The sequence below is a fragment of the Adiantum capillus-veneris genome, chromosome 19 (genome assembly GCF_014529385.1).
Source record: "Adiantum capillus-veneris isolate H3 chromosome 19, ASM1452938v2, whole genome shotgun sequence".
Classification (NCBI taxonomy): domain Eukaryota; kingdom Viridiplantae; phylum Streptophyta; class Polypodiopsida; order Polypodiales; family Pteridaceae; genus Adiantum; species Adiantum capillus-veneris.
This window is the reverse complement of record NC_140949.1, coordinates 149,254,861-149,280,094: the sequence shown is the minus strand read 5'-3', so window position 1 is coordinate 149,280,094 and position 25,234 is coordinate 149,254,861. Positions and strand designations below refer to the sequence as shown.

At 44.7% G+C, this 25,234-nt stretch overlaps 1 protein-coding gene across 3 annotated transcripts in view; it reads left to right on the top strand.

Moving 5' to 3' along the window:
* HCAR (coenzyme F420 hydrogenase family / dehydrogenase, beta subunit family) overlaps positions 1-25,234 on the top strand; it is a 206,365-nt gene that overhangs the window by 139,109 nt on the left and 42,022 nt on the right. For all 3 annotated transcript variants that reach the window (XR_015185409.1, XM_086491416.1, XM_086491417.1), the window contains 2 exons: positions 4,473-4,535; positions 4,618-4,715. Coding sequence is in view for 2 of the 3 variants with exons in the window: in XM_086491416.1 (XP_086347542.1) it covers positions 4,473-4,535; positions 4,618-4,715 (161 nt within the window). In the remaining variant the exon portion in view is untranslated. The remainder of the gene's footprint in view (positions 1-4,472; positions 4,536-4,617; positions 4,716-25,234) is intronic.

Genomic DNA, 25,234 nt, shown 5'->3' with positions numbered 1-25,234 from the left:
CCCAGTGATTACTTCACATGAGGTGTGGGGCCAATATGCGACATCATTATATACGGTTCCTGGACAGGAACCCCTTCCAGACCCTACCAAGCCTTGCCCAGCTACAAGCACTTTCTTTACACCTGAGATGGTACAAAGGACCATCGACAGGATGAAGACCGGGAAGGCATATGATCATGACGGTCTAGTAGCGGAGCACTATATACATGCCAGGGATATGCTGATGGAGGTTCTCGCAGTGTTGTTCAATCGTGCCATGTGTGAGGGATTACCTGAGACTTGGAGGCTGTCTAATATTGTGCCTATCCTCAAGGCTGGTGACCCTACAGAGCCTGGGAACTACCGCACTATTATGGTTGGACACACATTGGCACGGTTGTATGCATCTATCCTGGAGCAACACTTGAGTAATTGGGCAGAGGGCGAGGGTGTACGAGCGAAGGGTCAAGCTGGCTTCAGGAGGGGTTTCTCCACTCTTGATCATATTCTGACACTCAGGGCCATCATTGAGGAGGGCAGAGCACATGGGAGACGGATCTATTGTAGCTTTGTGGATTTTCGTAAAGCATTTGACATGGTACCAAGAGCTCGATTGATGCGCAGATTACAGGAGATGGGGGTGCCGATAGAGGTGATTTGGGGGATTATGGCTTTGTACAGATCAGTGATGGGACATGTACGCACTCCGGAAGGGGTATCTGATTTAGTTCACTCTACTATTGGAGTGAAACAGGGCTGCCCATTGTCTTCACTCTATTTGGTATGTATGTTGATGAGATGTCTGATTACATCGACAGAGAGGGTGACAAAGGTGCACAGTTGGCAGGGACGTGGATCCCATTGTTGCTTTATGCTGATGATATTGTGCTGATATCTGATTCACCAAAAGGTATGCAACGATAGTTGGATGCACTACACAGTTTTGCACAGGATAGTGGATTGTGTGTAAACCTAGGTAAAACCAAGGTTATGGTGTTCAACACCACACCGCAATGGGCCAGGAGATGAGTACCTACTTTCAAGTATGGTCAAGAGACTGTGGAGTATACAGATGCATACACTTACCTGGAGGTAGTCTTTACTGGGCCGAGATTTTCCTTGAAAAGAGCGGCAGAGACCAGACTAACCAGAGCTGGTGTAGCTCTGAGAGGAATGGAGAGGATGTGTTCGCAAGTTCAGTTCCAGGAACCCAGGACAAAGTTATGGCTCTTTGATACTCTGGTTGCCTCTACTATGTTATATGGGGTGCAGGTTTGGGGACCTTCTGTAGGCCAGGAGGGTTGGAGGCGTATGGAGAAGCCCCTAGTATCTATGATCTCTCGGCTGATTAGAGCCAAGGCTTCCGTACCGCATGATATCATTTGAGCGGAATTAGCTGCTCCTCCTATGGTGATTGAGGCACTTACTAGATCAGTCTCCTTTGTTCACAGTTTGTGGAATACTACCAGAGACAGATATGCCAGGGTGGCTCTAGAGTCCTCCAGACAATTAGCGGTGCATTGGAGCTAGGGAGATCTAGACGACCCCGATGGAGAAGAGGAGCTACACAGTTTCGAAGGAGGCTACTGTCACGAGGACGTGGCGGTTATTAACCATGTCACAGAGATGTGGCAACTGGTAACCTTGGTTGTTGGTTTCTTTCCAATGGGGTTTATTTTATTTGTTTTGAGACCCTCTTTTTGAAGTAGCAAACGGTCGGACATTGTATGGCCAACGTGAACGGTAGATTCACCCGCAGACGGGAAGTGGTCGGCGCTGGAATTCGTATGGTAAGAGGATGTCTAGGCTTAGAGCAAGATCATATAGGTCCCCCCGTCGCACTTAGCAAGTTGGTGGATACTAGGAAGTGAACTCAATTAAGGCGTAAAGTCAAGGTGGGACTACCAACAAAAAGTATCCGACAGTTGGGCCACATTGCACTTTTGGATGCGGTCCCAATGAGGATAGATGGTCAGAAGACCAGTGGGAGCCCAACGGAAGCATCTCCTAAAGTTTAGGGAACTGCTATTTTGGGCCGTGAAATGTGTTCGCGTCATTATCTCCGGTATGACTAGGGGAACATTTTATAACTCTGCCGCGAAGTCAACTGGGAAACCGGTCAGGATATTTTTAAGCGGCGAACCCGAAACGGGCAAATGCTTGTAAATGTGCCAAGTGTCGAATTTTCATGCACTTTCCTCTTGCAGAAGAAGTGGCGCTGAATTTTATGCTGGGAGAGGCCTCATTTCAGCTTTTGTCACAGGTTAAGAGCTATGGAGCGCTTCCTTTCCCTCTCATGTACAGTGTGGTGCTAGGAGTGATGCCCTGCACACTACACACTGCTCTCTCTCTCTCCCCTACGTGCAATTATGTGATGCCCCACAAGAGGGCTACTCATTTGACTGATGTACAATTGTGTGGGTTCATGCTTTTGTGCTGAGGCAAGAGCCTCCTTGAGCAGGAACAGGGGTAGCTAACTGCTGCTCCAAAGCAGGCACTGGTGAGGGTCATAACCTCACTGTACAGGTGCAAAATCAGCGTTGTGTAGGCGCTGTAAATTCACTGTTTTTCAGCCATACGAACGCCAGGACCATTGGGAATCGTGCCCCACTGGCAGAGGACAGTTAGGAGACTGTTTGGGGCTGAAAACAGAGCAAAAACGAGTAAATACAGCGTGCTGAATTTACTGTTTTTGGACAGGAATCAGAGGGTATACGCCAGTAGAAGCGAGTTCCAGCAAGGGAATTGGTTTCGCGCAAGTTTTGGGGTTGTTATGTTGTCGAAATTTGGCCAAAACAGGCGGTATCTAGTGGGATACAGTCAAAGGATTCCCATGACTCTTCTTTGTACTTTACCCTCCTAAAGAATAAAGAAATACCGAAAGGGGCGCCAATTTTGGGGCCTACAGGTTGTCGGCGTCTGCTCGGAGCATTCTAGCTTCCGAGACGTGTGTGTGATTAAGTGTTAATTCCCGTTACAGGTCTCCTTGGCAAAGTGCTCTATGTGTGCGCTTAAAGTAAAGAATTTCGGGTGAAAGCCAACGCCTACCGCCCTACGGGCCGGTTTCAGCTACAGCAAAGGATTCGAGCCATACTTTTTCATCGTCGAGAGTGCAAATGAAGATGGATCTCTATGCAGATAGATTTCTACTTCCCTCCCAAATTGTCTACACATTGTATAGCTCAGTTCACACGATTCATGCCTTTCGCCTTTCACACCTATCCACTTAGTTTAGGATTCCGCAGTATTTATATCTTGTTATCCCTAGTTTAATTTATTTTGTTAATCTGACTTGATATCAGATACACCGCATTGTAACTTCCTGGTCTCATAGGTCACTTTGGCCTTTTGAAGACGTTAATATAACATTTCATTTCATTTCTCTCTTTCAGCTCTACGCTTTTGCATCCTTGACTTTGACATGGTATCAGAGTTCACGGCTCCTTGATCGTGAGAGAGTAGCAGCATGCAGGAAGAAAGAAGGCGGTGTTTTTTTCTGGCAAGGATCCTGAGAGCCTTCTGGTGGTGGGTGTTAACACTGGTGAAAAAGACCTACGTTATTGGTTGCGGCTTGAAAAGCAAGGAGGGACTGGCTCCATTGGTGTTCTTTGTCAACGGTGTTTTAAGACGCCCTCGTGTGTGGCACTGTTTTTTGGCTCCTCCTGTTTTGAAATGCTACTGGGATCAGTATTTTTTTTTTGGTTGCAGCAGGTGCGTCATGAGACGCTTCTTCTGACAGGCCCAATTCCTCGCTCCAATGTCTTGAGATACTGTCGGTTCGCCTGCACTTTGAAGTCCTAAGTTTGCGTGTGTTTTGAGACTCCCTCCCCGAGCGGCCACTTTTGTCCATGCTTGCCTGGCATCGTTTTGAAACGCTGCCTACGCTTGGCCTCAGAACTAACAACAATTAAGAGGGCCGTCACAATTCGTCCTGAGTTTTGGGCTGTTGTGGTGTGCACTTTGAAATGCCAATTGAAACGGAGCATAGGGCAAAGCTCCTTCCTAGCGTTTTGAAACGCATGGGGAAGAGAGGCCCTAAGGGCAATGTTTTTGGCAGCATAGGAAAAAGGTGGCCGTTGTTCTAGCAGTGTTGCCTCAGCATCGATGGCAAAGGTGATCTGAAATCAACTATTGGCTATGGAAAGTGGTTGGACTAGTACTCAGTTAGCGGCCTTAGCACAGAATAGCGAACTTCATACACATGGTGGGTGTACGTTGATACCTAGTGCCACACTCATAATTGGCACATAAAATTTTCAAGCCATATCAAAACCTGAATTTCAATGCTAACGGGCAGCAGGATTAGAATTTGTGTGTGTGTGTGTTGTAACTTTGATTGTAAGAAAGACATATCCAGTTTGTTATCTGTTAAATGTCTCCTCTTTCATGTATATTTTTTACTTTACCTTTGAATTGTACTTATAAAGCTTGTTGCAATAATTTTTAATTTCGGCATGGTGTAATAATGTGTTAACTTCTTGTTCCTTCTTCAGCATTACGATCCGTGGAGAAATACCTGGGTTTAGAAAAGCTATATGTGCTTGGAACCAACTGTGGTTAGTCTGATACTTGTCAACCCTTGCATTACTGCCAACTTAGAAACTTTCTTCAAGTCAAACTTGTACATTATATTGTTAGTGGACAACGGCACAAGGCAAGGACTCGACAAGTTTCTGAAGCTGGCAAGTGATGAAGCTGACACAGTTTTACATTACGAGTTCATGCAAGACTACAAGGTGATTTCTAATCTAAATGGACTTCGAAGGATTTATTTTAGAAATGCTGTTGATTTAAAGGCCATTCAAAACTTGAATTAGTTTAGAACCACTCGGAGAGTTGTCAACTTAGCTGATGTCAATTATTGGCAATCATCAACTTTTCCACAAAGTGAGGCTGTGACTGCCAAAGTTTATAAGCAGCTCTATGATATACACTATAGTTATACATGTACTTTCCCTCGATATGACAACATGTGGGATTTTAGCAAGACAATTTCATAGCTGCAAAACATGTTTGCGTGGGGATGTGAGTGGACTTTAACTTTGTTATCTAAAATCTTGTTAGAAAAGGAAGACTTTGCCCTATATGGAAGAAATATATGCTTGGAAGTTTCGATTTTAACAGTCTTTATGTGCAACAAAAAGGTTTTTGATCTGTGATTCAAGGTGTTACATTCTTTCAGCTTTTGAAATTTGGAGTGCGGAGGTTGTAGCTGTCCTTCGTAAACTGGCTGCTTTTTGTATCTTAAAAGGAATGGCGTTTAGGTGTATGGTGTGTCTTCCCATATGTGTGTCTCTTCTGGATTAAGAAACAAAGCTTGATCATGCATGAATAATTCAAGGAGGTTTGGAACAACCTGGGTTTCCATTTTGTCTGGGAGAAACTTGTAAGTTGTGCTTTGCACACGACTTGGGTTATCATTCTTTGGTCCCTACACAATCCAGTGTGTGTGTGTGTGGCTCTAGGAATTTAATGCCTTACGCAATTTTTGGTGTGCAAAGGAATTTTTCTTTGCTATCAAAATGCGTGTGGATACTTATTTGAAAAGTTTGAATTATTTATTTTAATTTTAGAAGGAGATTCATTTTTTGATGCTTTGCTGCCCATCTTGCTCTTGCCATTTGCCACAGGCCCTGGAGTCCACTGTTACCGTACCACGCTTGTGTGCTAAAATCGGAAGCTTTCACCTGCACAACACTGCTCTTGATCGTGTGCATGCGTGTGTGTGTGTGTGTGCATATGTGCGTGCGTGCGCGTGTGCGTGTGTGTGTGGTGCGTGCGTGCGTGTGTGCGTGTGTGTGTGGCGACTTGCAAGCGATCGCGTGGTCTGTGTAGCAAGGAGAGAAAGTGGAGCGCGAGAACCCGTTCTCTTTGCCTACGTGTTCTTCTCCAGCGGGCTCAGCCCCTCAGCGCGCATGAGCACGTGTGTGTGGCGTTCAAATGCGTTTCTCTGCGGGGATTTTAATAATGCACCAAACCTTGCAGATAATACTACTGGCCATTCTCACATGCTTCATATGGAACGGCAATCTTGAGACCAATTTATGTCGACCTGTAATGGGCTTGATTTGTGGCCCTTTTTGCATGCGACTGATCCAGGCTTTACTGTTCAGCACAATGCTCAATCCATGTATCGTGCTCGGTTGGATCGTTGGTATCTTTTTCACATGCAACAATATGATGACTTTGTATGCAAGATGAGGATTGATTAGGCTATGTGTCTCTCGGATCATTTTCCCATATGCTTGAAACTTCGTTTTGGCTTTTTTGATGTCAATGATCGCCTACCCAAGAAAAGACTTATGCATGTCAATAATGCTTATCTCAAGCATGAGCCTTTTCGCACTATGATTGTGAATATCATCCCGCCTTTGATCTCCCAGATGTATGTTGACATGGACATAGCATGGTTTCGTTTTGTTATGCGTGTTCAATCAATTATACAGGATTATGGCAGGGATTATTTGTCACAATTAAGGGAACAGGTTAACCAGGCAAAGGATGCTTGTAGCCGATTAATGCACTTGGCTAATCATTCTTCTCTTACTGATGCTCAAATGACTGAGTTGTTTTCTGCTCGTGCAATATTAAGGCGTAATGATGAGAGGAAATTGGCCAAATGGCAGACTCGAGCTCGTCAACAGGCTTTTGCAGATAAAGGATGTGCTTCTAAACAATTCTTTCAGCATTTGCATCACTCGAGGCAGTCTCAAGCTACATGGAGAGTTAAATTACCGTCAGGGGAGTGGACCTCCACTTTTCGAGAGCTAGCACTAGCCCTACGCTCTCAGTATAGCAAGATTTTTGAGGCCCCTTCTTCTTCCAAGAGAGAAGCTCGCCAAGCGCGTCACATGTTTCTATCGCATGTTACTTCCATTCTCTCGGTGCGGCAGGCTTAAGACTTGGAAGCTGTTTCCACTGAGTCGGAATTGTATGCCAGCTTGCTTGATTTAGTTCGATGGAGAGCTCCTGGTTGAGATGGTCTCTTTGTGGATTTTTTCTTGTCTTTCTGGGATTATTTGAAGTTGCCTCTATTATTCATGATGAATACAGCTTGGGAACAACAGGAATTACCCTCCTCTTGGAAAGAAGGTTTGCTCAAGCTAATCCCTAAGCATGCATTGTGTGAAGAATTTTCACATTGGCGGCCTATTACACTTATGCCTGTGGTATATAAATTAATGGCAAAAATGCTTGCTAACCGACTCAAATGCTTTCTGCATGAAGGCTTGCATCAATCTCAATACGGCTTCATTCTGCGATGTTAAATTACTGATAACCTCGCAAATGTCATTATTGGTATGGAATATACAAAATATACTCGACAGATGTATTAGTCATGCAGGTTGACATTGAAAAGGCAGTTGATATTGTTCTTTGGGATTACATTGCGGATACTGTGCGAAATTTGGGCTTTGATCCTAGGCTATCCCGTGTCGTGCTTTTCTTGTATGCAAACAGTACTTCTGCAGGCTTGTTGGATGGTTCTCTCACAGAATCTTGGCCTTTGGGACGGTCGGTACGGCAGGGCTGCCCTCTGAGTGCTTTGCTTTATGCGATCACTACTCATCCCTTGTTTATGTATTTGGATTCCTTGACCTCCACTGGTAGGCTACATGGCCTTACTTTACCTTCTGGTCGACAGTTTGCTGGTCAGGCTTATGCGGATGACTCTTTGTTCATGCCTCGTAATAACTATGATGATGTACAATAGATTATGCATACTCTTTACTTGTTTGGCTTGGCAGCAGATCTCAAAGTAAACTTTTGCAAATCCAAGCTATTGCCCCTGAAAGAGTGTGACTGACATAAGATATTGTGGCCTGGGGAGATTGTTCCTCCCCATGTTCTGCTTCGCCATTTGGGTTATCCGCTGGGTTGGAATGTATCGGCTATGAAGAAAACGGATTGGGTGCTCCTACGTCTACATTCCAAGTTGAACTATTGGAAATTGTCCACGTGGCCACTTCATGTGCGTCTTAGGATTGTCCAATGCATCCTTGTGGCTTATGTGCAATTTTACTTGCCTTTGTTATATTGGCCCCGGTTACGCTTGCAGTCTCTCATGTCCAATATTTTAGAACATTTTTGGCGCACCTCGTCTACCAAGAGGGGCATTCGGCTTCTATCTATGGACAAGCTGTGTTCTTCCAAGCGGCTTGGAGGGTTGAATATTTTGGACTTGAGATGTCATCTTTTGGCTCGGAAAGCTATGTTGTTGCCAGTTTTGGTGGAGCAGCAGCAACCCTGGGCTCTCATGGTCACACATTTATGTGCTCACATTGTCACCCCTTCTTTTGGTCATTGGCAACTGACTTATTGGGATGTTGTTTTTGGGAAGCTTGAAGGACACATTCCTGGATGTCCCTTTACTTCTTCTCTAATTGTTGATTGGAAGGTTGTCACTTCGCATTTGGCCTGGGATGGTCGACAATCCTCTGGGGGTAACTCTCTTCGCTTGGAGAGTCTGCATTGGAGCAGGGTTTTTGCTGTGACTTTGGTTCAACGGTCTCCTCGCCACGCGTATTTTCTTTCCCAAAAAGGAATCTGTCAGGTGCATCAGGTGATTGATGACTCGGGTTATGTTCTTTCTTTTGCTGATGCTGTCTCCCGCTTTCGGTTGGGTCTTCACTATTCTCCTCTCTGCCGGGAGATTCAAAACATGCTTGCTGCTCATTCGCCCATTCCTCCTCTAGATGAAGACTCTCGCTTCTCTGATTGAAATCTGGCTACTACTAGATTGGACTGCATCTCAGTTGCCAGTGTCTATGCCATTCTTCAGTCTGATGTATGGATTGTGCATCGAGGTAATCAGGTGTGGTCGCTTTCCTAGTCATCCTTGTGGTGTCAACACGCATTGTCTCGCATTTGGCAGAGTCATCTGCCTTTGAAGGAACGTGTTTTCTTGTGGCGGTGCTTGGTGGGAGCTGTACCTGTTGGCAGTGTGTTTCATGCTCGGCATATTGCGCCTTCCTGCTGCCCCAGATGCCTTGAAGTTGAGGAGACCGTGCCACACTTGCTGTGGTGTTGTCGTCACTCCAGAGCCTTCATTCGGCAAGTGTCGATTGCTCTTCGACTACGTTTTCCTTCCGGCTTCTTTCACAGACGATTTTTGCTTTTTTGGGTGCTTCTGTCACCACAATCTCAGTTTGCGGTCTTCTTCACCTGGGTCAGATTTTGGACTATGTGGGCCATTTGGCATCATAGGAACTCCTTGATGTTCCAAGGCACTTTTGTTGACCCCTTTCCCTATTTCAAATTATCTCTTGGTCAAGCGCTGCATTTTGTATATGAAGCTGAAGACACTCTTGATGCCTACAGGATTTACTTTGACTGTTTCTAGCCTTCGGAGCCTCATAGTGCTCCGTCTTTTGTATCCTTTCTTTTCATGGGTTTTCCTCGCTTTGAGGTTTCCCACTTGTAAATTAATCGAAGCAGATTTACAAAAAAAAAAAAAAAGTGTGTGTGTGTGTGTGTGTGTCAGCCCGAACTGTGTGCTATGCTGCTTGCCCTTGGACCTGCACGAATTTCAGCTCTGCACAGTTTTCAGCACCTGCGTGCCCATCAGCCTTGTGCGAATTGCCTATTCAGACTGCTCTCCGTGTGATCTTCACTCAATCAGGCAACCAGTGCCACAGCCTCGCTCGACAGAGTGCAGATTTTAGCCTGCGCAGAATTTTCTTGAGTAGGTTTGGTTTGCCCCCCAGTAATTGCCTCTGCAGCGTTCTAGATTTCTGTGCCGTTAGTCCTGCTGCAACCGTGTTCAGAGTTCTGTAGAACAGAGATAATTTCATGTACAGTTTTGTGGTTTTGTACAAAGATACCTTGAAAAAACAAAAAAAGTGACTGACAGTCTAGTGTCTTTTAAGTACTTCTCTCCAATAAAATATCATATTTGTCAGTAGAAAGTGTGGTTTCGGTTGGTCATGGCAGAAGAAGCCGTATATAAGCGCAGGAGAGAGGTAGATCTTTCATCGATGGATGCAAACATCATTAAAGAGTGTTTGTCGGAGGATTTTGCAGACGCTAGAAATGCTTGGGAAGGCGAGCATCCTGATACTGAAGTGGTCATTTCGGTTTAGCAGTTGATGGATCCGGTTGCACAGTATGCGTTGAATGCAGCTATTTTGTTTTTCCCCGGCAAAATGTCCTCGGCACAAGATGTAGGTCAATGGGTTGATTTTCTGCTGAAAAGACGAGCAGTCCAAGGGGTATATTTTGGTGCCCGCGGGTTTTATGAGGTGCTATTGGCAGACATGGATGCTCGTTCGCGTTTGTTGGAAATGTCACCTTTGTTTTTCAACATGCAAATGACACATATACTGCCATGGGCGCTTACTAAAGACTATTAGAGTTTGATACGACACAGGTGCCTGGTCTGGGTGGAAATAGTCGGATTTCCGCGGACGTGGAAGCATTTTTTGCCTCTTCTGGCTGCGGAGCTGGGCAAAGTGATTTGCCCCCCAAACTTGGATACTAATTCCAATAGATTTTGTGTGTTGTGGGATATAGACAAGCGGACGCCATCAGGGATTACGGTTGACTGTGGTGATCCAATGGTGGGCAAAAGGCCTTTTAAACGTAAATGGGAGAAGTTTGCAGGTGCATGTTTTAGCTGTGGAAAATTTGGCCATATGCAGTCTGCATGCCAAGAGCCTTTGTTTAAATTGCCACCATCTGCTGTTCCTACGGCTGGAATTCGTCTTGCTTCTCCCTCCTCTTCGTCCGTGACGCCGAAGATGGGGGATTCTAGTGGAAGCATGCAGGCCAAACAAGGTAAAGACTCGACTAAGAGCTTCACTAATGCGCAGCTTGCTACAAAGGCTGATATCAAAGGTAAAGCCAAACTGGCAGATTCCAACTGATGGTTGGCAAACTCCCAAGAAAACTGCAAAACCTCGTGTTTTGCCTGTCTCAAGGAATTATGTACCTGCTTTGGACGGGATAGGTGATTAAACTTCTGCATCCGCATCCCATGATCATAAGTCGCTAGTTGAAGCGATAGAGTGGTTCATTCATACAAAGACGCTCTGCTTGGGTCGACATTTGCGTCATTGCCGATGAATCAAAATCCCCAGTAAGGAACGCATATGGAATCCGTTTTATTAAATGTTAGTATGGAGGCGGATGAGCCTATGAGCAATCCTACTTGATGATTGTGCCTTGTGGTTCTCTTGTAAATATTGTATAGATGCATTCTCCTCTTAGATGTTTTACGTATAATGTTCGTGGATTGTGCAACCATGACAAGTGGAAGCTAATATGGCACTATGTACATACAAGTAAAGCAAATATAGTGGTATTATAGGAGCATAATCAACACGATTTTGTTGGTTAATCATCGTATTATGCGGGATTCTGGATTTCTTATGCTGGTACTAGCTCCTTTTCCGGAGTTTTGATGATGGTGTGTCATGAATTGCAGCCGGTTTTGGCCCATAATGACTGAGCGGGGCGTTGGATGGTTGTTCAATGTCTAGTGCAAGGCAATATTGTGGAATTTGCTGGTATTTATGCTTAGACTGTTTCGGCACAAAGATCTCAACTCTAGCAAGATTTGGTCAAATATCCATGGAGTTCACATGCTTTTTGGTGTGGGGATTTTAATAATGCACCGGCAAACACGGACAATACAACTAGCTATTCGCATATCTTGAACTCAGAACGTTCTACTTGGGATGCTATGGCCAGTGACACAGGCCTTCAAAGGGGCCCGGCTCGGACGGGACCGGCTCGGGCGTGGTTGCGTTCCATGGGTCGACGGCCGTGTTGTGTTTCGCAGGTCTTGCGTTCCGGGTCCCTAGCCCCACGTAGCCTCAGGCTCCGCCGCACTCACAGAGGGTCATAGCGTGCCCTGGGGAACCTTGCGTGGAGTCCCCACGGTGCACGAGTGCGTGGAGTGAGGCTAGCGTGTCTAGGGAGGGGGGTCCCCTCCCGTGGCCAATACTCGCTCCTCGGAGCGGGGCTACACTTTTGCTCATAATGGTCGCTCGGAATATAGAGCACGATTGGATAGGTGGTATGTATTGGGCTCTCCGCAATATGATATGTTTGCATGTGACATGAGGATTGATCGCTCTTTTCCTCTAGGCATTGGATGCAGATTCCCCACTTCCCACTAAGCGATTGTTGCATGTTAATAATGCGTATCTCTCGCACAAGGCATTCCAAAACTTGATTGAAGCGGTGATTCCTCCACTTATCTCTCATATGTTTATCGATGTGGATGTGGCTTGGTTCGTTTTGTCATGCGGATCCAAGCAGTCATAAAGGATTATGGCCTTTGGTACATGCATCAGTTGAGAGATAAAGTACAGAAAGACAAGGTGACTAGTCAAGCTTTAGAAAGTCTTGTAGACACTAGACGGCTTACTCAATTGGAACAAGACGAATTATGTGCCGCTAAAGCCTCGTTGACGCATAATAACAAGAGGAAACTTGAAAAATGGAAAGTTAGATCAAGATAGTATACTTTAATGGATAAAGGTTGTTCATTGAAACAGTTCCTTAAGCATTTGCATCATTCGAGGCAATCCGTATCTATCAAAACGGTTAAGGTCGATAGTAGGCAATGGACGGTTAATAAAAGTCAATTGTCGAATTCCATGGTGGATCATTTTTCAACGGGTTTTTGCCAAGCCGAGTGAGGTTTTGCAAGCTAGACAGCTACTGTTGTTATATGTGCATCCTATATTGACAATGAATGATGCAGCTACCCTTGAGGCTAGTTTTACTGAGGCTGAACTGCATGACAGCTTGTTGCATCTTGGCCATTAGAAATCTCCTGGATGGGACGGTCTTACGGTTGAATTTTTCCTTCATTTTTGGGAGTCCCTTAAACAACCTCTACCTCTCATGATCAATCATGCATGGACTACACAATCATTGCCACAATCGTGGAAAGAAGGATTAGTGACATTGTTGCCCAAGCAATCGTTATGTGAATACTTCTCACATTGGCATTTGATCACGCTTATGCTGGTAGTTTACAAATTGTTGTAAAAAATAATAGCTTCTCGTATTAAGGACCATCTGTTCTCAGGCATACATCCTGCTCAATATGGATTCATCCCTCGCAAGCAAATTATGGATAATATTGCTAATGTTTCGTTGGAATTGAGTATGCAAAATATACTGGACAGGATGTACTTATCATTCAGGTCGATATAGAGAAAGCATTTGACACTATTCAGTGAGACTTTGCTCAGATCATGACGGCCTTGGGCTTTGGTTCCAGATTGTGTCGGGTGGTCTATGTTCTATATGAGAATAATCAATCTGTTGGAATTCTTGATGGTGAGCTGACTTGGCTATGGGATCTTGGTAGATCGGTTCGGCAAGGTTGCCCTTTGAGTGCTTTGTTGTATGCTATTGCTACGCACCCTCTATTGTTGTATCTGGATTCCTTAACTACGTCCGGGCATTTGTAGGGATTTGAGCTGCCATCTCGTGCTCATTTTGTGGCGCAAGCGTATGCGGATGACTCCATGCTTTGGCCTAGAAATAGACCTGAGGATGTTCAATGCATTATGAAAGCACTACATCTTTATGGGCTACCTCTTTGGAGACGTTCTCTCCAAACAATATCAGTCCTTAAGCTTTTGAGCTTCTTGCTATGCTGATTCTCTACAAATGCTAATAATTTCTTGAAAGTAGAGAAGACTTGGTTCTTATGACGCAAAGGATACACACCTTTTTAGTGGAATTGTCTATAAAGGTCACAATATAGCTATCTCCTTCTAGAGACGTGGTCAACATAGGACTACAAACATCGCTACTATGAACAAGTTCTAATGGCTGCAAACACTTCTATTCAATGGCGATGAAGTGTTCCTAGTCTGTTTACCATAGATGCAATGCTTACACATAGAAAGTCGGAAAAACTAACACAAGTAATCAAAATGTTCTAATGTTTTCATTCCCTCTTGGCTCATATGGCTTAGCCTACTACGCCACAACTTAGTAGACGGCAGCTCGTCGGCTATGGATATACAATCCTCTTTTATACACGATACATACATGGAGTACAAGGTACAAAAGGTTGTCTGTAACCCAAGTCCTCAAGCTGACCAACAAATATCACACTCTTTGCTACTTGCTGACATTCTTGCATTGCTTATGAACTTTGTGCCATTATGCAAAACAAACTCAATGTCTCCAACACCATGTCTCTCAAGCTCATAAGTATATCGAGCTTCACTATGCCACATATATGTGTATAAGTAGGTAACCACTCTCTATGAGGTGTCACATGGAAGCATCTGGGCTAAGATCCGTTGTAAATACTAGAACATCTAAGGAAGGTAGGACCCCTGGTACATCTATAGTCTTAGGAGACTCTACCATGTTGAGCTCCTCTATCCTAGCTTTGTCCTTTCCGTCATTGTTAAACTTCTTTCTCTTTTGAGACTTTTTCTTGTCTCTTTGCCATGCATGACAGTGTTTCTTTAAACACACTTTCTCGTGGCAATGATAGCACTCAACATTGTGCAAAGAACCTCTAGATTTGCTACAAGAGTTCCCGTGATCCTTACTTTTGGCACGATCATGAGTGCGACTCCTATCTTTTGCCAGTGTCATTAGCAACATACGCATCACCTTGCTTAGCAGGCTCCATAGACTTCCTCTGAATTTCTTGCATTGAGGAGACTAGCAGCTACGTCATTGTAGACCAATTTTCGCTCAAGTGCAACGTTGCTCATGGCTATACAAAAGAAGTCCCATGAGGAGGGTAGAGAGCACTACAAGAAGATAAACAACACTTTGTTGTGAAAATTGAGTCCCTGCGATGTCAATTGATTAAAAAGCACGTTGAACGTATTTAAGTGTTTGGAAACCATATCACCTTCTTTCATGTAAAGCTCAAATAGCTTCTTCATCAAGTAAACCTTGCTACTAGCACTCTTGCTCTCGTATTATTGCACAACGTGTCCTATAAGGCTTTAGCAGTAGCTTCACCCACGACATTAAAGTATGTAGATTCTGCAAGGTGTAGCCCAATAATGGACCTAGCTTTGACATCAAGCATTTTCCATTGTGCAACCATGTAGCCATCACCCTCTTGGTGCTCAAAGAGTGGCTCCAATTGACCTTTTTGGATTAAGACGTCCTGAATTTGCTCTTTCCATATAAAAACATTAATTCCATTGAGCTTTCTAATGTTGTAAATGTCTCTCTTAAAAGAAGAGGCCATAATTGCAAGACTTGAACTCTATGACGAGAAAACCAAGAAACTATGGTGAAAATCTTGGGAAATGTTAGGTGCAACAAAATTGAAATGTTGATAAGATCTAGACTTCCGCAAATCTTTACTTCTTTCCCTGCTTGAATGTGTGCTACTCAGCACGAATGATGGTTCCTTTTAGATAGAGAATGAGCGAGAGGTAGAGATGTGTAGAGGGAGAGAGAGAAAGAGAATGACACCTGTACCATCTAAAGGGGCCCCCAGACCGTTGCCGATGTGGTATTTGCTCTTGATTGCGTAAATGGAATATACACACATGCAATACCTTACGATTGCGTAAATGGAATGTACACACATGCAATACCTCAATGGAGACTCTACTTACTTGAACAGGGGGATGTTCTTGGGAAAAATAAAATAAAATCAGCATCATTGGGGCTGATTTGATGCACCTTTGGATCCGTCTTGATAAGAGGTTACTAATGGCCACCAAGGGGTAGATCTGGGGCTGATTTGCGTTTCCGATGTGAGAGGAATGAAGGGCTGAAAGCTTGCTGCGAAAATGCAGAAATGGCTACATAAACGCCGCAAATCTAGGGCGCAAAAATCAAGGCTGAAAACGCAGATGATGATGGAGCAAATGATGGACATTGACGGGAGACTTGATGCGGCGACGAGTGAATGGCCGAGAAGGGGCTCAATGGGTTGTGGAAGGTTCGGGCTAGAGCAGGTAGGTTAGCGTTAACAGATCCACCGCATTCTGAGGGAGGAAAAGGGCTGAAAATTGAAAATATTGGGTTGATTTGCTGATCTGGGCAATTTCTCGCGATAAAGGGCCAAAACACTAAGGTTGATCTGTCAATGCAAAATGCTGGGGCTGATTTGCAAAAACCTTGGCTTTTCTCCTTACGCTAGTTGATCAAAGACAAATGCCCATTGTAGTGTAACATTTCTCAAAAAGCTTGTACACACCATTTATGCAAGAGGGTTCCAAAACTGGTCTAATGGACAAATCCGGACAAGGAGGTCATGTGAACATGCTCACAAAATTACGGTACTAATCCTCCTAGGATTCTAGACATTCCTATCTAGGGATAAATGGAGAGTTGGCTCTAAATGTCGATGAAGTATGTCCACGTGGCACAGAGAGCCATGGGCACGTGACATTTTTGGAGTAACGGCCGGGTAACTATCAAAAAACAAGGCAAAAAATGGCTCTTAACGTACACGAGTGAACCACGCACAAACATGCGCCAAATAAGATGCGAGGAGTAAACTATAATGCTTGCGGGGATTAAGCACTCAAAACAGCACACTAGCACTCCAAGTGCTCACAAAAATGCACGTGTCGGTGTCGCACAGTGATACGTTTGCTCAAACTCAGTGTCAAAGGTGTCTGTGAAAGTCCGTGTACTTGTGTCAAGTAAAAAATCTGTAACCTGTGCCTGTACTAGCCAACTTATGCATGAAAATCGGAGACCAAAATGTCAAAAAAGCTGACCACAGATGTCAAATCTATCAAAATCGCAAAAAAACGTTGCTTAAAAGCTTCATTTGTAGTGTCGTTGCTGAAAAACTACGCCTTGACCGAGAAAAAAAGTCCTTTCTCAATGATCCAACACTCTCTACCTGCTCGTAATGTAGAAACTACGCCTCTGAGCTAGTGTGTGCTTAGAAACCGCCGATGTCTAAAATCAAAAGCCGATGTCGATGGCCCACAAGGAGAGCCAATGCCGAAGAATGCAGAAAGCCGAGCTCGTTGATACCGGGAGCCGAATCCGAAAAGCTGATATCGATCGATGTCGATGCCGAAGAGGGATGTCTAACGCCTTTGTCTGGAGAGAGTGAACTTGTGAGTGTGCATAACTCAATGCCGATGCAAAAGCCGAGGAGCAATCCAAAAGAGGCAAGTGTATGTATGCAAAAGCTGGATGCTTTCTACCTCTGTATGTCGAAAAACGGATGCCTGTATGGCGTACGCGTTGTTGGGCACATTTTTGACACCCCGTTTTTTGTAAATTTGTATATACGGACATGACGCCCGATGTCAAAAGGGTGTGTGGGCTTTGTTTTTGTGGGGTTTTAGCTTGCTTTAGCAAGCACATGTACATGCACTGCAAGTCGCTAGTCTAGTGACAGCTGTCGGGCCACTGTAAGTGCCCGTGAGTGAGTTTTTTGAAGAGAGACTTGTATATAACTTAAACTCATGTACAAACTTACAAAAAGTTCAGCCAAACATCAGAAATTTGTAGGTTTTGGGTCGTTGTGGCTTCTTGATGCTTTTGGATGCAGTTTTTTGCCCCGACTAGCCTTCTCTACGTGTAGTCGTGCTGGGACAGCTTTCTGTTTGGGTCAATTTTGCTCATGGCGGCGTATGGAATCAATTTTGGTCATCTTCAGCTTTTTTGCCAGTCATTTTTCAAGCTTTCTCTTAAGCTTTAAAGTGTCCCAATTGGAGTTGTGCTCATCAGGTTACAACTAGGTCGATGCCGAAGAGGGATGTCAAACGCCTTTGTCTGGAGAGAGTGAACTTGTGAGTGTGCATAACTCAATGCCGATGCAAAAGCCGAGGAGCAATCCAAAAGAGGCAAGTGTATGTATGCAAAAGCTGGATGCTTTCTACCTCTGTATGTCGAAAAACGGATGCCTATATGGCGTACGTGTTGTTGGGCACATTTTTGACACCCCGTTTTTTGTTAATTTGTATATACGGACATGACGCCCGATGTCAAAAGGGTGTGTGGGCTTTCTTTTTGTGGGGTTTTAGCTTGCTTTAGCAAGCACATGTACATGCACTGCAAGTCGCTAGTCTAGTGACAGCTGTCTGGCCACTGTAAGTGCCCGTGAGTGAGTTTTTTTGAAGAGAGACTTGTATATAACTTAAACTCATGTACAAACTTAAAAAAAGTTCAGCCAAACATCAGAAATTTGCAGGTTTTGGGTCGTTGTGGCTTCTTGATGCTTTTGGATGCAGTTTTTTGCCTCGACTAGCCTTCTCTACGTGTAGTCGTGCTGGTACAGCTTTCTGTTTGCGTCAATTTTGCTCATGGCGGCGTATGGAATCAATTTTGGTCATCTTCAGCTTTCTCGCCAGTCATTTTTCAAGCTTTCTCTCAAGCTTTAAAGTGTCCCGATTGGAGTTGTGCTCATTAGGTTACGACTAGTTCTCTGCAGGGTTATGACTATGGCAGCCTAGTGGCAAATTGTGTGTAGACAGATTCGGAGGGCATGTATCTATGAATTGTGCAATTGATGTTGAAGTTGTGGTTTTGTGATGTTCAATGGTGAAAGGGGAGTCCCTTGTCTTCATATGCATTGGTCGGCATGTGCTGTAAATCCGTGCTTTGACAGGGTTTTGCTCCTATGTGACATAGTCTCTTGGGTGGGCGACGGCGACTAGTAAATTCCCAAGGGTCTACTCCTAATGGACTTGTGGTGTTTCAAAGGGATTTTGCAAAGCTTTTGGTGTCTTGTAGTTCTCTTTCAACGCTCTTGGGTGACATCGCTATAGAGGTGTTTCAGTTTGCTTGTTTCCTAACAGTGTTTTGGTGCCCCCCACCGAGGAATCGCTTCAAGTGACCTTCAATTTACAGGTTTGATTGGCGTGATGGCAGATTTTCCAAAGTTTTATGGTCATGTAGATGAAGATGTTAAGGACTTCATTGAGAAATTTGAGTTTGCTTGTTTGATCTCAAATAAGGAAGATCCAATGATTATGGTCAAGATTTTGTTCTTTTGCTTAAAAGAGGATGCAAGAATATGGTATGATGAGTATGAGTTTTGGTTGAAATCATCTGAACCTCCATTGGTGATGACTTATGATGCATTAAAGAAGGATTTTCTTGAGAATTTCAAGAAGGTAGAGGACCCAACGGATGTATGGCACTCCATTGAAAGACTTGTGCAATGTGATGGTCAAAGTGTAAATGCCTTTGTCAAGGAGTTCAATGCCTTGTGGAGAAGATGGTGTGTTTCTTTGGGAAGTGATGCTCCTCCTCTTATGCTTAAAAAGTGTATGTTTATGCAAAGTTTGAGGGCTGATTTGAAGGTAAAGGTTGAGCTTAAGAGTCCACTTTTATTTGAGGATGCAGTATTGATTGCAAAGCATAAGGAATGGAAGCTAGAGAGAGTGAGGCAGTTTGGATTGCAAGGTGATATGGAGCCAAATGTTACTATATGGATTGATGTGGATACAAAGAAAGCCTCTAATGTAATATCGTATCATGATGGTTCTCTTGGGAAAGAGCAAAAAGCATTTAATGAGGAGAAAGATATTGAGAAGAATGTACATATGATGCCATCCTTGCTGTTTATGCCTCTCAATGGTGTTTCACATGCAAAAGATGATGTTTCTACCAATGTGAAAGTTAATAAGAAGGAAAAGGATGCAACTAGTGAAGTCTTAAAGAATGATCAAGATGATAATCAAGCTGTAGATGCCGTTGTTGATGTGTCCCATGTGAAAGATGAGCACTTGGGTGATGTTAAAGTGGATGTTGAGTGTCCCTCTCCTTTATGTGAAGTGGTTGAGGATGATTTGCAAGTTAATGAGGATACTTTTATACAAGTGAATGATGTTAATGAAGAGCTGTCTCAAATGCATGCTATTGTTGAGTCTTTTTCAATAAATGATGATGCTATTGAGCATGTTGTGGACCTTGCTAATGAGGAGATTTTCCATGAGGACTCTCGTGTTTGCATCTATGATGATGTATGTAGCCATGCCTTGATCAAGAAGGAGAATTTGGAGGTTTTTGAGCATGTGGAAATCCATAAAAATTTAATATGGATGCCTAATGATGAGATGGTTGATGCTTCCTTGCTTGATCCTTATGATGAGCATAGGAAGTTATGTGTAGAAGATGTCTTCCCTATCAAGCATGATACGGTTGAATTGGATAGAAGCTTCATGAAGAGTGGGGAGAATGAGATGGATATGCATGAGGATATGAAAATGGTTGATGTTAAAGTTGAAGACTTTTTGGATGAGATGTTAAAGGATTCCTTGCATGCTATAGCAATGAAAGGGTGTCTCTATGTGGTTTCTATTGAGAGTACTTTATGCTTAATGAGGATTTGGATTCTACATATGGTTTATGCTTTGATATTGGAAGTTGGAGAATTGATATGGTTGGTGTATTTTCATGCATTTTGTGCTTATGTAGTATGGCCCTTTGATCCGGGTGGACAATATGCTTATGCTACTGCTGAGCATGAATGCTTTAGCAGATTGGGGGGCTGGCAAACTATGTTGGGCGCATTTTTGACACCCCGTTATTTGTAAATTTGTATATACGGACATGACGCCCGATGTCAAAAGGGTGTGTGGGCTTTCTTTTTGTGGGGTTTTAGCTTGCTCTAGCAAGCACATGTACATGCACTGCAAGTCCCTAGTCTAGTGACAGCTGTCGGGCCACTGTAAGTGCCCGTGAGTGAGTTTTTTTGAAGAGAGACTTGTATATAACTTAAACTCATGTACAAACTTAAAAAAAGTTCAGCCAAACATCAGAAATTTGCAGGTTTTGGGTCCTTGTGTCTTCTTGATGCTTTTGGATGTAGTTTTTTGCCCCGACTAGCCTTCTCTACGTGTAGTCGTGCTGGGACAGCTTTCTGTTTGCGTCAATTTTGCTCATGGCGGCATATGGAATCAATTTTGGTCATCTTCAGCTTTCTCGCCAGTCATTTTTCAAGCTTTCTCTCAAGCTTTAAAGTGTCCCAATTGGAGTTGTGCTCATCAGGTTACGACTAGTTCTTTGTAGGGTTATAGCTATGGCAGCCTAGTGGCAAATTGTGTGTAGACAGATTCGGAGGGCATGTATCTGTGAATTGTGGAATTGATGTTGAAGTTGTGGTTTTGTGATGATCAATGGTGAAAGGGGAGTCCCTTGTCTTCATATGCATTGGTCGGCGTGTGCTGTAAATCCGTGCTTTGGCAGGGTTTTGCTCCTATGTGACATAGTCTCTTGGGTGGGCGACGGCGGCTAGTAAATTCCCAAGGGTCTACTATTAATGGACTTTTGGTGTTTCAAAGGGATTTTGCAAAGCTTTTGGTGTCTTGTAGTTCTCTTTCAACGCTCTTGGGTGACATCGCTATAGAGGTGTTTCAGTTTGCTTGTTTCCCAACAACGTGTCCAAAGAGTTGGGCTCTCTCTCTCTCTCTCTCTCTCTCTCTCTCTCTCTCTCTCTCTCTCTCTCTCTCTCTCTCTCTCTGTGAAGGTTGAACGCGCGATACGCGCTGCCTGCTGGCTTGCTCACGCGCTGCTTCTCTATTGCGTTGTTATGTGCCACTTACGCTGCTGCCTGCTGCTCGCGCCAACCACACTACTGCTGCTTGCTGTTGTTCGCCTGTTGCTCTAACACCCTCTCGCCCAGCCAGCACCGCCCCTCCCCTCCCCCCCCATGCAGTGGTAAAGTGTCCGAGAGTACATCCCTCCCCCCCCCACAGACAGAAATTTAGAATTACAGGAAATATAGGAAATTTTTAAAAAAATTCAGATTGGAGAATTTTTGGCAGAATTGCAAGGACTTGCAAATTTACAAAAGGCAGAAATTGCAAGGATTTTTTTGGCAAAAATTGCAAGGATCTGCAGATTTACAAAATACAAAACAGCTTTGACAAAAATTAGCAGAAAATCAGATAATAAAAAATAAAAAATGTATGATTGATATGAGGAAAACATATGTATGCATTATGTGGGACATGGATGTATGCGTGATGTGGACATAGTGGGTTGGCCTTACAGAAGTGCAGATTGTGTTTTTGATGGAGGTCATGAGCGCTTCGCCAGTGTGTAAGCCCCATCCGAAGGCAACCTTTGTGCTTACAAACAAGCGGATAACACAAATGGAAAGCGAGATGAAAGAATGGAAAGCAGATACGGAGAGATGGTGGAAAGAGAAGGCCAATCTTCTTCAAATGTTTCTCAGCGAAGGCGCGCAGTGGCAGAAAGAGAAAGAGGACCTGCACGCAAAGCTACAAGCACTTAAGGAAGAGGTCTCAGCCCTCAAGCGAGAGCTTGCTGATAAAGCATGCAGTGGACTGGAGGAAGGTGAATTCCAGCCTTCGGTGATAGAGGAAATCAAGGAGCAGGTACGGATGATCAAAGAGGAGGAGAAACAGAAGGTGGTAAAGACATCTTCGTGGATGGATGTGATCACGAAGATGCAGAAGAATGCGGATGATGTTGAGAAATGGATAGAAGTCGCTAAGAAAGGGAAAGGGAAAGAAACCACATTTGTCTCCACTCCTACAGTAATAAAAATGACTCTAGAGGAAGAGCAGCGAAGGAAAACTAGAGCTTTGCATATAAGAGTAACCGGTCTAAAAGACTGAGATGATGTGGAAGGGGAAGTCAAAGAACTTCTCTGCATGATGGGTAGTGAGGCTACTCATACAAAGGCATGAAGGGTGGGGAAGAAGACACAAGGCAATGGGGAGACTTCAAAAGGAAGAGCTTTAATCATCCGTTTCCCATCCATGGAGGCAAAGAAGGACTTCTTGAAGAAGCGTCCTACACTAAAGAAAACGGGCATATTCCTTGGAGATGACCTCACTCTCACACAACTTGCGCATATGAGAGAGGCAATGCCAGAGATTCAAGTGGCAAGGGAGAAGGGAAAGCAGGCCTTCTACAAGGATGTCCGGGTGGTGATTGTAGAGCGGCGCTCCACATGATGGTGCGAGACCTATGGGACCACACTCAAAGTTGCCACTTGGAATTGTAATGGATCTATGCGACTTGATGTGGTTGCTTTTGAGGATAGCTTTACGCGAAGAGACATCGTCTTCTAGTCTGAGACACATCAGGCCCCTGGGCAGTCTATGCCTCACATTAGTGGATATAGATGGGAGACAGCAGGAGACACGATTAGAGCACAGAGGGCGGGGGTTAGGAGGAGTGGCAGTGTTATTCAGGGAGGAGTTGTAGCCATTGATACATATAGCCCGCAGGGATGAGCAAGCTAGGTACATGTGGGTGAGATTGAGAGCAGAGACAGACAAATATCTTTACATTCCTATTTGCTACTTTCCCCCGAGTACGTCAGTTTATGCACCACCCAGAGGACAATCCCCCTTTTCTATTTGGATGATGACATATGGGAGTTCTCTAGAGATGGTGACATCATCATTCTAGGGGATTTCAATGCTAGGACTGCCCATCATCAGACAATATTTTATGATACTTCAGAGGAGATGCTGAGAGAGTTGGATGTTGCAGAGACAGGCCTATCCAGACTATCACAAGATGGAGAACACACTGAGTATGGACGACACTTGATAGACATGGGGACTGCACATGGATTGAACATCTTGAATGGCCTACAGAGATTTCCCGTTGCGGGGGGTTTTACATGCTTTCCACACAGACATGGAGCAAGCACAGTGGATTATGTCATGGCACAGCCGAGCCTCATCTCTAGTATCCAGGATCTCACGGTTGGACCCAGACCTGTTGGTGTGGCAGTGGACCATGCTCTTGTGTCGTTGACCATCTCTTTTCAGTTTAATGTAGCACACAGGCTACGGGCAGCAGTCTCCTACTCGCTACACCTTCACGCGGGAGACGGACTCTGTATACATAGATAGGTAGAGTATACTGATGCTTACACTTACCTTGGAGTGGTTTTTAGTGGGCCAGCATTTTCATTGAGGAGGGCAGCAGAGACTAGGTTGACCAGAGCCCATGCAGCATTGGGTAGATTGGAAAGGATGTTTTCATAGGTTCAGTTTCAAGAGCCTCGGACGAAGCTGTGGCTCTTTGACACTTTGGTGGCTTCAGCATTGCTTTATAGAGCTGAGATTTGGGAACCTTCATTCAATCATCACTGGTGGACAGGCCGCAGTGATGGATGGGGGGACATGGAGAAGCCTCTGGTCTCTATGATCTCGCGTGCTCATTAGAGCCAAGGCTTCAGTACCACGTGCTATTGTTCGAGCAGAGCTAGCTGCCCCCCCCACTAGTGGTTGAGGCGCTCACCAGATCTGTCTCCTCATACACCGCATGTGGGAACTTCCCAGAGGCAGATATGCCCGCCTTGCACTTAAGTCCTCTCGACAGTTAACCATGCAGGGAGATACATCATGCTGTTATGGGGAGATGACATCATGGTTCAGGCGCATGGGTTCAGCATAGACAGATTGCCTCCCTTCCATTACTCAATGGAAGGGAGTAATGGAAGGGAGGCATCATGCTGTTATGGGGAGATGACATCATGGTTCAGGCGCATGGGTTCAGCATAGACAGATTGCCTCCCTTCCATTACTCACTGGATGCACCCTCTCTGACTCTTACACAGTGCGAGATCACCAGGCTCATCCTGCAGGACTTGACTCAGCTAGACACCAGCAGGACATGGATACAGCCAGCACACGAGTTGGGCGCGAAGATGGATTTCTACAGAGAGCATCTCCTCCAGCTTACGGAGGATGGTTTTGTGACGAGGCCCAGATACATGGACACCCACTTGTCTCATGGGATACGATGTGCTATTGGCCAGATACGCACATAATCACACTCTTGCGGATTGAGACTGAGAGATACAGTGGAGTACCAGTAGGGGCCAGGACATGCCCCCTGTGTGACATCGAGCTTGAGACAGAGTTGCACTACACATGCCACTGTCCCGTCTACTACGAGATACGAGGCCGCTTCTTTTGTTTGTTCAGAGAGGGCTTTGGACCATTCTCCAGAGTCATGCGGTACGAGGATCAAAGATGCCTGGGTTTGTTTTTGCTCGAGCTGCACGGACACAGAGATAGCCTGATGAGAGGAGAGGCTAGCCAGTGTCAGAGATAGATCACAGACTTCTCTAGAGCTGCCATTGGACACCCGAAGAAGTTACTACCACAGCAGAGCTCGTCGCCTCAGACCAAAGGCACACTGATCGACCGAGCGATTGAAGTTAGGGAGATCGAGACGCCCACGACTCTGGAGGACTACACAACATCGACGGAGGCTGCATCAGAGGATTCGGATCACTTCGGCCCGACATGCATGACGATCTGTCAGACTTCTGACCATGGAGGAGATTGATGAGATCTGCCAGCGACCGATGTTGGATCTCTTGTGA